This window comes from Amblyomma mixtum, chromosome 1, assembly GCF_055824585.1.
Source record: "Amblyomma mixtum isolate Tamu chromosome 1, ASM5582458v1, whole genome shotgun sequence".
Classification (NCBI taxonomy): Eukaryota; Metazoa; Arthropoda; class Arachnida; order Ixodida; family Ixodidae; genus Amblyomma; species Amblyomma mixtum.
The window spans coordinates 296,553,484-296,566,846 of record NC_143012.1 but is presented as its reverse complement, the minus strand read 5'-3'; the positions used below and the strand labels follow the sequence as shown (position 1 = coordinate 296,566,846).

Here is a 13,363-nt window from a genome sequence, read left to right as displayed (position 1 = left end):
TTCACGCAGCGAAGGCGTGCGCGTTTCGTTCGTTTAATTGTGCGCGCATATGCCCCTCTTCCCCAAATTTTCACACGTTAAATTTGGACTGTTACGCAGCTTCCTCGCCAAAATGTGCACCGGCTGGCTTTCTTTTATTCTTTTTTTTTCCACCGAGGCAAAGCTGACCGTTCCGAACGGGCCCGGCGTGCGGTAGTTTCAGCCCCCTTGACCAAATACTGCGCCGTATATATAATATAGGTAAGCCACTTCTTTATGCAGCGCGTATACAAGCGAAACCACTGCTGGATTTCCCTGTCGTCGAGGCGATTGTTTCGCCGGGATTTGTCCCTCTTCTGGCGCTACCGTGTTTCTCTCTCCCTATTCCCGCGACTACTTCCCTTTTCCCGCTTACTACGTAAGCATCGTTTCCCGCGGACAGCGGTTGTTTTCAGTTGTGTGTCCTCCGCGATCTGGAAACTGTATAGGTCGCGTTTATATATATGCACGGACAGCGTTATACGCAAGCTGACTGCTGAAAGGGGGGAAAAAGGCAGGAGAGAGAGCGGGGACTCCGCTGGGAACAAAAGGTTTTAGGGAGTGCGCAGCGAGGGCGGGCTGTAGAAATGCGGGAATATATTTCCGTTTTCTGTCAGCGACGCCCGCGTGCCAGACGGAGGGGCACAGAGACCGCCGTTATCCCACGATTGCCCTGAAACACCGTCGCGGCGCGCGTGAGCCAAAAGGGGGAAGAGAGGACATTACTGCGCGCCTAAAGAAAGGGCGAGGGAGTGAAGAGTCCCTCGTATTTTATCGGCTCGTGTCGGCCAGTTGTCGTCGCCGCTCGCTGCGCGTACGGCCTGTGCTCGGGGTTGTTGGCGAGGCTGTCGTCAGCTTGCGTGGGTGCACGGACTCCCCAACGTCCCCTTTCTCTTTTTTTGAGTGTTTTGCGTCACCCACGGACCTGCGCTCGGCGTAGGGCTCTGGGAGCTGTATAGTGCGAACATACGAGCGAGAGGGTTCGTCGATTGCAAGTCCGGGAGAAGGGCCTGAAGTGCGGAGCGACACGCAGGGATATGGCGGAGGTCGTTTGCATGCTGATGCCTGGCTCGGTGCTTCCTGCCCGCTCCTTACTGCCCTGCCTGTTATTGAATGTACACAGCTTGAATTTCGACGTGGAGAGAAAGCGACGGGGACACGCGCGGATCTATATGCGGAAAGACAGGCGCGTGCGTCTGTGGCGGCGCAAATTTGTGTTGCCGCTTTGAACATCTTGCAACAAAGATGAGATTCACTGTTCTTTATCTGCACTGTATTGTGAAACGTTATCCAATTTAAATTTCAATATTTCTTTCATTACAGAATGGATAACAACAAAAAGCTGCTGACGTGAGCAGCATTACGACGGTTCTTACTCAGTTCATTCGTTCAGTCAAGCGTCGTTTAATGGGACGACAGAATTCAAACTGTGTAAAAACTGTCACATCTTGACCAATAACGCTTTGCGGACTGGCAGGCTGCCTGCGTTGTGAATCCATGAACTCTTCGTTTGGGTGAAGTTTCAATGCGGAAATCGGATGGCACTGAATTAATCGAAAAATGTCGTGATGCTGATTAAGGTTAAGCAGACAAGCTATATGTATGCCAGCTCATAACGCTAGCATTATGCCATTTTGGGCGATTCAATCGCATTATGCCATTTTGGGCGATTCAAATGCGGGAGTGCATTACCCGAAGCGAACTTTCACGACGACATATACGTATGCCGGTGTATGCCGCTGCTGCATGACTGAAACTAAAAGCGTTAAGCAAACAGGGTACACGTACACACAAGAAGGAAGAAAAAACGAGGACCAAGGACATCACAAAGTGCTAAAACACCTGGGCTGGTTGGTTGCTTTTCATGACGAGACATCGTATACCAACCAGTGCTACTAGACAAAAGCTATAAACGAGCTACACACCACAAACTCTTGAACGAGAGTTCCAGCGCTCGCTTTATCGTGAGGACCATGAAATATAAGCGGAAGTCCTGACGGACTTTCACCCGTTATGTTGATTCCTGTCATTGTCTTCCGTTGACGTGTTCACAACGCGCACCACATCAATGGCATATATGTATGGGAGGAACGTTTCGAAGCTGCCGAGAATTCTCTCGGGCGGTCCAAGCAGCGTTCAGCGCATCAGGAAGCCTACAAGCCTGCCCCGTCGGTTGCAGGGAGGGCAAAGTACAACGGAATGACTGTCGCGTTACAAATGTGCATTCGCGACGCGTGCAGGCGCAGCGGCATTGCCGATACCGCGCTCTCTGACAGGCCCCGGAGCCTCGAGGGTGTCCAACAGCGCCACGACTCAACGCGCGATGCATGGGCCAGTGTGACAGACACGGGTCGAGCGAGGACAACCTCACTGTCGCGGCGAGCGAGAATGTAGTGCCAGAGGCACCGTTTCCCGAGATTGGAGGAGGTAAAGCATTAGGCCTAATGCGCACGCGTTGGTGAGGGAGAAAGAAATATTCAGAAACGCTGTCGTGTCCACACCCCGGCCGAGCAGCAACGCGGCGTATCTGATTGCCTCGGCAACCGTGCACCTATATATTCGAAGGCAAATTGAGCCCCGCTCTGTCCCTTTCCTTCCATTATTACATTCTTCTTTATATATTTTTTATCTCCGGCAAACACACTCGCGCGAGCCATCTGTCCGTTAGAGGAGCTGTCGTCAAAAGTGGCCTGCAACGCCGTCATTCAACGCCCAGGCGTCACGTTATAGAACCGCGTCCCGCAAACGCGGAGATCAAATATATGCGGAGAGAACGAGTCGCCGCGCTGCACTGAGATAAGGGAACAAAAAGAATTTCCCCGCCGGCATTCGCTGTACGGGCTAAACTGCGCCTTTTTTTGCCCGCTCGTATACGTATATATGTACACGCTGCTTGTGGGGCGGGTCGCGTGTATAAACGTTCGAGGTTGCGAATAGGACGCAGAGCTAACCTACACAGAATGTTCCTTTTATTTTTTTTCCCCCTACGTACATGCATAGCTCGCACAGAGTCACCGGCCAGATCTAATTCGACAGCCAAACCTGGAAAGCCCGAGCGCGACAGGGTCCCGCGGGAGATGATTGACATCTGGAGGTCGCTCGCCTTCGCCCCGTCCTTTTCGCCCGTGTCTCTTGAAGCAGGAATATATCGACGCCCCCCTGGTTAGTTCGTTGATAACCTTTTTTTTTTTTCAGTTTTCGGAAGAGTTTTTCGCACCATTCGTGCAACACGATGCTTCGCCGGGCAGGGTTCGTCTCTCCAATCAACAGCTGTGTGTGTGACGTGCTGGAAACGCGACTACCCGCAGTGCACTTGACCGGGTATCCCTTGTGCGTACGTGAGTGCGTGCATACTTCTGAATAAACTTTTAAACTTTCTGAATATTGCAGGTTTGCGCAGCAAAGAACAGCGGAAAGAAAAATAGGCGAACTGAATTCAATAAAGAAAACGCTAGGAAGAATAGAAAGTATTCTAGAAAGACCACGAATACTCCACAAAAAGTGATGAAAGCATTTGCCGCGGGAACCATCCTGTAAATTGGAAAACGACGCTATCGAGCTTCGAATTCAGCGAGATTACTGTCAACGTAAAAGTAAGCTGCGCACATTTCGCATTTAGCCTGCATGCTTTACCGCTCGTCTACGGTCGGGGTATACAGTCAGTGTGAACAGAGGCCTGCCCCGATGTTACTCTATTGGCTGCAGAAAACCTATGCCGCATTTGAGTCGATTTGTAGCTCTTTGTTGGCTCCTTGGCTGCCTCCTTTTGCTTTCTTTGCTATCGGATCACGATGTACGCGCATATGATGCACATTCACAATATATATGCTCTTTGCCAATCTGCCTCTTCCGTCATGATGTGTTTGTCTGGCGTCACCCTAACAAGACGACCGACGAGCTTTTTGTGCAGCGAGCTATAGATGTCCTATAAGCGCTTCATAAGCCACCGAAATAAGTGGTTCCTACCTCTCAAGTACGAGAAACGTGCAGAAAGGGAGCGCGGATATCATTTGCCGGGCCTCACTTATCCGCTCTGATACACACAAAGCGAACAAGGAAGGAGAAATCCTCAGGGCGCTTGTCAACGTTTCGACAAGTGGACTCGTTTTCGTCTGGGCAACGCGTTCATCACTGGCGGGGTTTAAATAGGGTCGTCACCTCGAGGAGGAATGCCCAGTAAAGGGGAGGAGTGCGTTGCGATGCACGCTTTGCCCAGACGGAGACAATTCCTCTTTTCGAAACGTTGGACAGCACCCCGAGGCTTTCCTCTCCCTTGTTCACTTAGTGCATCAAGAAAAAAATCTCTTCCTGCTCTCTCTCTACCATTGTCCGTTCTGAAGCTGTTTGATGAACAAACAAATAATTGCAATATTTGTTGCTTACAGATAGCTTTTTCTTTTTTTTTCAGGCAGCCTGCAATCTTTCCGAAATTAAAGAAAGTTCGCGAGAGTGCCTGAACCGTTTTTGTATAATTCAGAGGCACCGCAAAGAGCGGTAGGATGGATGTACCCTCTCCACTATACCGACAGTTTTGCGGTGAAAATGCAGGAGTTTATCTTTGCCCCAGATCGGCATCTTCCTTGTTTCTTTTTTTACATTTTCACACGCATCTTGACACTTTCGTCCTTTCGACAGACTCAGTGCGGCGGGGGCAGCAAACATGGATGCAGTTTCGCCCGATCGATGCCGCTTTACGGGGGACCTCGAGACCTAGTTTCGCCATCTGGTGCCGCGATGAGCAAACACTCTTGAAGACGAGCAGAGAGGACGCTGCAAGGCAGCGGTTCTTGCGCCGCCGAGGAGCGGCGCTGTTTCGTTCTTGCACCGAAACAGGACGGCTGCGAAGCGTGTACATATAGTACGAATCAAAGAAACAAGCTTTGCATTTCGCGCCGCGAGGGTCAAAGCGAAAGCATCGAAACGGGCGAGGGAGGAAAGATGGAAAGATGGAAAGAAAGAAAGGAAGAGGCACCCTCGGAAGGGACGCGTGAACAATGTGAACGAGGAGGTCTGTTTTGGGGGACGCATGGGGATACATTTTTCGGTACGATTTGAAGAAAAAAAAGGAAAAAAGTACGCGGGAGTATGTGAAGAGGGACGAATGAAGGAAGGGATAGATAGATAGCTGGAGAGTGCTGTGCGGGCGCTCTAGTTATGCGCGTTATGTGGGAGCTCGGCTTTCGCTTTCCAAGCGATGGGCTGGTGGGATCGGATATCGTGACGGGAGCAAGAGGGAGGAAAAAAAGTAAAGAAAAAAAAGGAAGGAGAAGGAAGGCTTGTTTGTAGTTAGGGGCGGTATATTTATGGTAGAGCGCACGCGATATGACCTCGCCGCTCCCAGCAGCTCCCCGTTTTTCGAGTCCGATCGCAAAGTGTACAGGGTACGAATATGACGTGAGCGCGCCGTGCAGCCCCCTTTATAAATCGCGGCGCAGAGCCGGATGTAAGGACAGTTGGCGACCGGCTAATGGATGGGGATGAAAAAGAGCAGCAAACGAAAATGCATAAGTGATGGTGGCTGTTCAAAGAAAAAAAGAGGGTCACGGGCCGCAAGCCTCTGCGGTCGACAACTCGACGATTTCGCTCGAGATAAGAATCGCCCCGCTTCGAACTCTGACGTCAGGGCATGAAGAAAGTGTCGTGTGTCTGTCGAGAAACAACTGAGTAGATTTTTATTTAACCTCGAAGCGAAAGCACCTGTACAGGCAGTTGTAAACGAAATAGGGATGGCAAAAGAGAATACCAAAGATAAAATGAGCACTAATAAGTGCTGTGCATGCATGCACGGGGCGTAGCCAGGCTTATGATGATGATGCTGTATAAGCATGAACATGCGCACCAGACCTGTTAACTGTCATAAGCCTCTTTCACGTGCAAGCAAGCTTGCATGCTCGGCGCCAGCAATACTATAGACGCCCAATGATACAAATCATAGCTCGCGCAGCGTTGAGATTGTTAAAGTGGAGCGCGTATACTCTACATAGGTATATAGAAGGCAAGCACTCCTCGGTGAGACACGTGTTGTCTTTTCTTTCTGTCCCTTATCTAATTGCGCGCTGGTCGTCAGAATGAACAACAACCAACTCACCCTGTACAGCGTGCTTATGAGACACATTTATTGTCGACGTTTCGGCCGGGGCCCGACCTTCCCCAAGACTTGGAGCGTCTTGAAAAAGGCCGGGCCCCAGTTAAAAAGTCGACAGTAAATGTTTCACTGAGAAGTGCATGACGTCTTCAACTTTATCACATTCACCTGCCGACTGATTTTAGCCGTCGATGGTTTGCCCACATAAAGCGCCAGCAACTATAGAGTAGTTCTATCGAGCCCGACTTTCGTCACCCTTTGTATACTGTGGAGTCGACATCTTTCGCGCACTGCGGCCATTTTGCGTGAGTTAAGAGAGTTAACGAACGTCAAACTCCGTGTCTATCCGTCCGGAGGTCGGCGTGTAGTTGATCTATTTGTTCATTCTTCATTTGGGACCCGGATATTGAGGCGAGCTTGTGAGCTCTTTCTTTCACGGCTTGCTACATAACAGGAGTCGACAACACGAGATTCAGAGCAGTCTACTTGCACAAGTAACGAGCGAAGTAAATATTAAAGGCTCTAGGCAGATTTTCAGGAGAGTAAAAGCTCTTGCAACGCCATACTAAGCTTTAAGAACACGTATGCTGCAAGAAGAGGCTGGGCAATGCATCGCAAAGCACGGGATGACATACAGCATATAATTTTCCAGACGGCGCGAAAGATAGACTTAAGTAATGCCTTTGTTCAAGACGAACGCTTTTTTTGCAAGCACCGCAATACTGTGGGTCAGGCCGTTCCTTCAACAGATCTCGATGCGTCACCAAAAAAACTACGCAAGTCACCGTTGCCATTTTGGTTGCGGTTACAAATGTGCCCCTGTTTCACCATTCGATGAAGGAGGCTAACCTTCATTAATTCTGCCCCTCTTTTTTTTTCGACTTCCTGGTCGCTGTTGTCAATCGCGTTGAGGTCACTGCGAGACGAAGGCTTTACTCTTTTCCGTCAGCCGCGGCCTTGTTTTTCCAGAAAATTGTCCATGTTCTGCCCACGTCCTGTCCACATTCTGACCACGTCTAGTCCATATCCAGTCAATGTCCTGACCATGTACTGTCATATTCTCACCATGCACTGTCATGTCATGTCCCCCCCCCCCCCCCCCCCCTTTTTTTTTTAAATTTCGGTTGCATACTTTCAACTGGCAACGCTTACTCTCTAAACCGCGCTGCTTATTTTCTGCGTTCAATGCTATACCTATCATTTTCCTTTTCATCGCTCGCTGCACTATTCTTGGCCCTTTTTTTTTCGAGACTCCAAATTCCTGCCGGCTAGGCAAGTTCCCTCGTTTACATAATTTTCAAGCTTACAGTGTAATTAAACGGAAACGGCTAATCCGACGAAGCTCGCAGAAAGCCGAACGACATTCACAACTATACGACGGAGCTAACTCCTCGATTTGAGTTTATTCGATTTAACGCTAACAGCCCAGTGAAGCGCTTACGAACTCTCTCGTTTGTCGTCTGAGGATTAAAATCTTCTCGAGACGTATGTAGCCACATTCCCATGTCGATTATAAGAATTTCTTTTATAGCTTCTTCGAACGCATCCTCTTGGAGCGCTGAAATGCCGAGTATATTCCTTCAGGACGTCCGCCATGACGAAAGCCGTACGTCAGCGGTCGTGCATGAAGGTTCTGAGTTCTAAGAACGCACACTCTCTCACAATACACTTTCATTGTGGCCCCACGAGCAAAAAATGAAGGCGCGTGAGTGTTCTCGGCCATCAGCGCACGAGATAGAAACAGAGAGAGAGGGAAAAAGAAAGGAGACGACGAAAGGACGAAGCGGGGCATTCATCTGGGACCACAGCCCGCGGGACACCGAAGAAAGGGGGGGGGGGGGGGGAACCTCTCGAGATGCATCGCAGGGGCCTCACCAGCACTCACTCCGCCGCGCATGCCACGCACGCCATTCCATTCCCGAGGCGGCACTCCCTAGAATGCCTCCACCGACGCCGGGCCATGAGAAACGCGACCAGTGAGCGAACGGCGGACGCAAGGTGGAGGCGCTGCGTTGGGGCCCCCCAGGAAGCACCAGCAGCAGAAGCTCGGAGAGAACTCGATAAAGCACGGATGCGTTCGGAGACGAAGAGAAGGGGGATACGGTTAGGGCTAGAGTCTCAACAACACGACGGCGCGTGCGGCCTGCACTGAGGAGGAAGGAAAAAAACCGAGGCGACACTGCGACGAGGAGGTCGTAGAAAGTGGGGGGGGGGGAGCGCCGAGTCTCCGGGCCTGGGGCCCATTTTTCCTTCCCGGAGGCCCGGAAAAGAAGGGAGAGAGAGAGCTGGAAAGACCGGAGCCCGAACCGGGAGGCCCTCGGATGGAGCGCGTGGGAGGAACCGACTTTCTCATTCCATTTTCTTCTTTTCCTCCCTGCGGAGCGAAGAAAGCACGCCTCTCTCCGTCGTCGTCGCCGAGTCGTCGCCATGTGCGCGCGTTGCTGCTTTCGTCTGTCTCTGTGTCGTCGTTCGCGCAGGTGCCGTCGGCCGCGGAGGCGGACCGGCGCCGCTTGTCGTTCTCGGTCGGCGGCGGCGGCACCACGCCTACCGGCGGCGCCGGCGCAGTGAGCAGGGCCACATTTCGATTCGGACTCCCCGCAGTGGGACGGCCTCCGCGCGGCGGAGGAGAGCCGTCCGTCCGTTCCTTGGGCGGCGAACCCGCCTCCGCCGCCGTCAGCGGGTGCGGAAACGGAGACGTCGTCGTCATCGCGAATGCGGCGGCTCTCGCCCCCCTCTCTGCCCCCTCCCCACCCCCTCCTCTTTCCCCCGTTACGTACTTCTCATCTTTCTCGCTTTCCGTCTTCCATTGCTCGAGACCGCTGCGAACCATCTCGGCCGCCAGATGGCAGCGGAAGTCCGACGCAGAACGTGCGGACAGCCCCAGGCTCATTCAAAACGAAGTACCGCTCGGGAGTCCGGACTGGGGACGGGAGTTCCATCGGGCTCAAAGAATATACTCGACAGCTCGTAGGGTTAAACGGTGGCTCTTCCACGGTTAAAGGATAGTACTCTGAGGTTTAAAGACAGAGCTCTCGAAAACGAACGGGAGAGAACTGAAACGCGAAAGTGAAAACTTGAAAATATGCTGGTTAGAAAGCGCAGACGGAGTTCGTCATCGCTTTCGAAAAGCGGACATTAAGCTTTCGAGTTCAGAATCAGCTGCGCTAGTATTTAATCTTCGTAGAATGAAATAATCTCATTTTGCTGTTATTTATTCAGTTCTCTGCTTTGCTTTCGTTCAAACATCGCTCGTAAAAGAGGTCACTTAGGGCAGAAAGGAGAAGGTACACAGACGTGTAAGGCCGCGTAAAGCGGTGCTCTAAAAGTAGACCTTTTTTCTTTCTGCAGGCGAGGCACGCAAGTGTTGCTAATATTTGCTATGATGAGCGGATTTAGCGTCGTATATCACGAGATACAGAGAAGGAAAGCAATGCGAGGTAGAAGCACCGAAGCCGAGTCCTTTTGCCTCCACACTTTTTTTTTTCGTCCTTGACTTAATGCTGGTGGAGCGTGTAACTGCTACGACACCAGCTCACTAAAGCCATGATCAATTGAAGAGAAATTCGCGTCTCTTCTTCTTCTGAGTCAGTTCTCTGGCCCCACCGCTTTAGCGGAGCAGAGAGTTATCAGACATGACTTTGAAGTAAGTGGCATTACACTTTGCTGTGTTATTAAACTTTCCTTGGCACATACGGTGGTATTGCCAGTTCTTGATATCTGTACGCCATGCCTGTCACATTTCATACGCCAGTGACATGATAAATGCAGCTTTCTACTGGAAATTTCACGTCGCATACTAGTGTTTCTCAAATAATATAGTTTGTCAGCATATAAATATTCAGGTAGCTGAAAAGAGTCAACATCACCGCAGCGCATCGTGTTGCAAGCATCCGAATAGTGGCCTCAGTTCGTTTGGAACCAGTGGCAGTTATTTCTCCGGATCCCATAGTATACTAGAACGCTATGCTCCGCGTGTGTCTTGCACATTCTCGAGGGAACCTTTTTTGCTTGTTTAGTTCGCTTTCCTTTAGAGTTTAGTAATTACAACGGACTTCACTGCAAAGCGACCTGACATGCCATCTTGCCTCAAAGCGACGTGACGCGCTGCGTGCGGACGTGACAGACCGAAAACCGTTTACGTGCGCTCCGTTTTCGTGAGCCGCAAATGCCGTCACCCGTGTTTCCGCCTCATCGCCCGCAGGCGCGCACGACGCTCACACACACGCACTGCAGCCGATGCTACACTGCATCGCCGACAGATGGCGCTTCCTTCGCACTCCCTCCGGGCTGAAAGCCATTAAAGCCATCTCGGGGGCGCGGACGAGAGCGCAATTTTCACTGATCCCGCTTACGAGAGTCTCGAAAGGTAAAGCGGACCGAGAGAGGGGGAGGGGGCATTGGAGAGGCGGGCGCTTGAGTCACGCGCCGGTACCCCCCTTCCTTTCCTTCCTAACTTCCGTGCACGCTCATCCCAAAGGGCCAGCCGTGGTATTCGATTTGTCGTCGTTCCGTTGTTTCGGTGTCAGTGCCAACTACGCTCAGGATAGCGGTGATGCGCCTCCCCGATCCATTGTCTGCACGCTGAAGCCAAGAGACTCCGCGGGCGATACTAGCTATACGCTAACTGCGTCGCTAGTAGAGTACGTATATATACGTGTACGCGAACGCGCCTGGCTGCGGGGTGGGAGGGGATGCGCCCAAGGGGGCATGAATACGTGCGCGCACGTGCAGCGCCCAGTCGGCACCGGTACGGAGAAACTAGATTGAGTGGGCCACGTGAAATTGGATCGCATTTCCAGTTTCCCCCTTCGCTTTTGTCGGTGGTGCGCCCGCCGGCCCTCCGAAAAGGAAAGCTTCGTTGGAGAGTGGACGAGCTCCCTCAACCGAGCCGGCGGAGTGCGTCGCCTTTCTTCGCCCGAGTTTAGTCTCCTGTACAGTAAAGTGATGCGCGTTTGTGTATACGTCTCTCGTGGTATATGGTTTGTGCGTGCGTATGTGTTTACGGCTGTTCACTACTCGGGTTTCGAACGTGCGTACACGGAGAAACGCCGCTTGCGCTCCGTTTTTAATGCGAATGCGTTTGCATGTGCGACCAATGACTCATCGCGGATACCCCAGTGTCGTGTATCTTGAAAGGAGATGGGTGATACCGGATTCGTATGGGAGACCTTTCTACATACAGGAAGGAAGTACGGAATAAGTGAAGGGATTATAGTGCGAAGCTTCTGCTGTCGACGTTCAGTATATGCTCAGGTTTTGTTGACTTGCTGCGGCCTTTGATTTCGTATTTTCTATTTTATTTTGGCACTATAGTTTTGAAGGAAGCTTTAAGAAAGTGTCTTGTAAAACGCGTCAGGGAACGTGCTATTTTCAAGGTTACAGGAGTGTGGGGGGTATTCTTGACGCCACATCTGGCCGGCTGTAAACACATGCATGTGTATGGCATGCAATGCAATAACCACTACACAGAATAAGCTCGAATGAAAATAAAAGGAAGGAACATCTATAGGACACAGAAAAGGCCGTATAGGAAAGCGTGTTTGCTTACAGTGATGCTCGCCGTCCTTCTGCCGTCTGTTGTCTGCAAAGACAAAATATAGTAAATACTTTTAGCCTCACGTCAATGGCTTCAGCGAAGGGCTGGGATTGAAGGAGTAAAGTAACATATATGGGACAACTGAATAGGATGAACTCTCGAGGGTGTGACTGCCAAAAATATTTTTTTTTAAAGATTGTTGGTGGTGAAACCCGCATAGGCACAATCAATGGAAAGAAAACAACTTGGGAATAGTGTAACTGTCTTGTTATTGTTTCTCATATATGAAACCATGTCCTTCAAGTGAAAGGAACCCACCGTGTGAAGACAGCTTCGATTCTCAGCATAATTACGTAAGCATGCAACCATGAATAAAGCCAACACGAGTCATGTTAGAACCAGTCACTTCTGCAGTCGGTTGATCTGCTTATAGGCCGCAGTGCATGCCTGCGAATATATTAGAGATCGGTGAGACGCGTTGCACGTTCACCAAGACTCGCACACAACGCATTCTATGTACATAATACAGTGTATCTGAAACGTCCAAGTCACAGATTCTTGTCAGACGGTGTTGTGTTCAGACCAGCGGAAGAGCAAACCAAATAAAGATAATGAATTGTGAATTGAAGATAGTGAATTGCATGCTACTATCATTATCATCATCAGCCTGACTACGCCCACTGCAGGACAAAGTCCTCTCCCATGCCTCTCCAGTTAACCCTGTCCTTCGCCAGTTGCAGCCACCGTATCCCCGCAAAATTCTTAATCTCATCCGACCACCTAACTTTCTGGCGCCCCCTGCTAGGCTTGCCTTCTCTAGGAATCCACTCGGTCACCCTTAAGGACCAGCGGTTGTCTTGCCTTCGCATTACATGCCCTGCCCAAGCCCATTTTCCCCCCTTTTATTTCGACCAGGATGTCTGTCATTAATCCGCGTCTGTTCCTTCACCTACTCTGCCCGCTTGCGGTCTCTTAACGTACAAATCATTTTTCTTTCCATAGCTCACTACATTGTCCTTAACTTAAGCTGAACCCTTTTCGTTAGCCTCCACGTTTCTGCCCTGTAGGTGAGTACCGGCAAGATACAGCTGTTGTCCTAAAACAGCAAAGACAAAAAGTTGTTAAACCAACTACGTCGCTTTAGCTTCGCTGTTGTAGTTTGTTGCCAGACTCACGGAGAACGTGAAGCATCGTTAGCGCTATGCGCTCTCATAGAATCCCCTTTCTGTGCGTGTGTTTACGATCACTCGTAGCATGTATAAAGCGAGCCACCCAAGCCTCCAGCTCCACTTCTTTCAAATGTGTAAGATCGCACATACGTCAGTCAAGAGAGTGTGCGTCAATCGCAGCGTTTCAATTCTTCTTCTTCATATACACGACGCACGCAGCGCCGTAAGTTGATAGTTTGTGTATACCTCACACGTAAGTTGATAGTTTGTGTATACCTCACACGTAAGTTGATAGTTTGTGTATACCTCACACGTAAGTTGATAGTTTGTGTATACCTCACACGTAAGTTGATAGTTTGTGTATACCTCACACGTAAGTTGATAGTTTGTGTATACCTCACACGGCGCACACGCGCGGCAGGCACCGAAGCGACAACATTAAAAAGTCAATGCACGTGCACAGCCTTCTTGGCGTCGACCGTTAAGTACCCAGGAAGTTCGGTGAGCGCAGTCTTCGTGGTCAGTATATAAACAGGTCGTCGGCCGAAGCGACAT

At 50.6% G+C, this 13,363-nt stretch overlaps 1 protein-coding gene across 1 annotated transcript in view; it reads right to left on the bottom strand.

Moving 5' to 3' along the window:
- LOC149372149 (dachshund homolog 1-like) overlaps nt 1-13,363 on the bottom strand; it is a 62,059-nt gene that overhangs the window by 32,447 nt on the left and 16,249 nt on the right. The window contains exon 2 of the mRNA XM_089566522.1: nt 11,652-11,684. Within this exon, the coding sequence (XP_089422648.1) occupies nt 11,652-11,684 (33 nt within the window). The remainder of the gene's footprint in view (nt 1-11,651; nt 11,685-13,363) is intronic.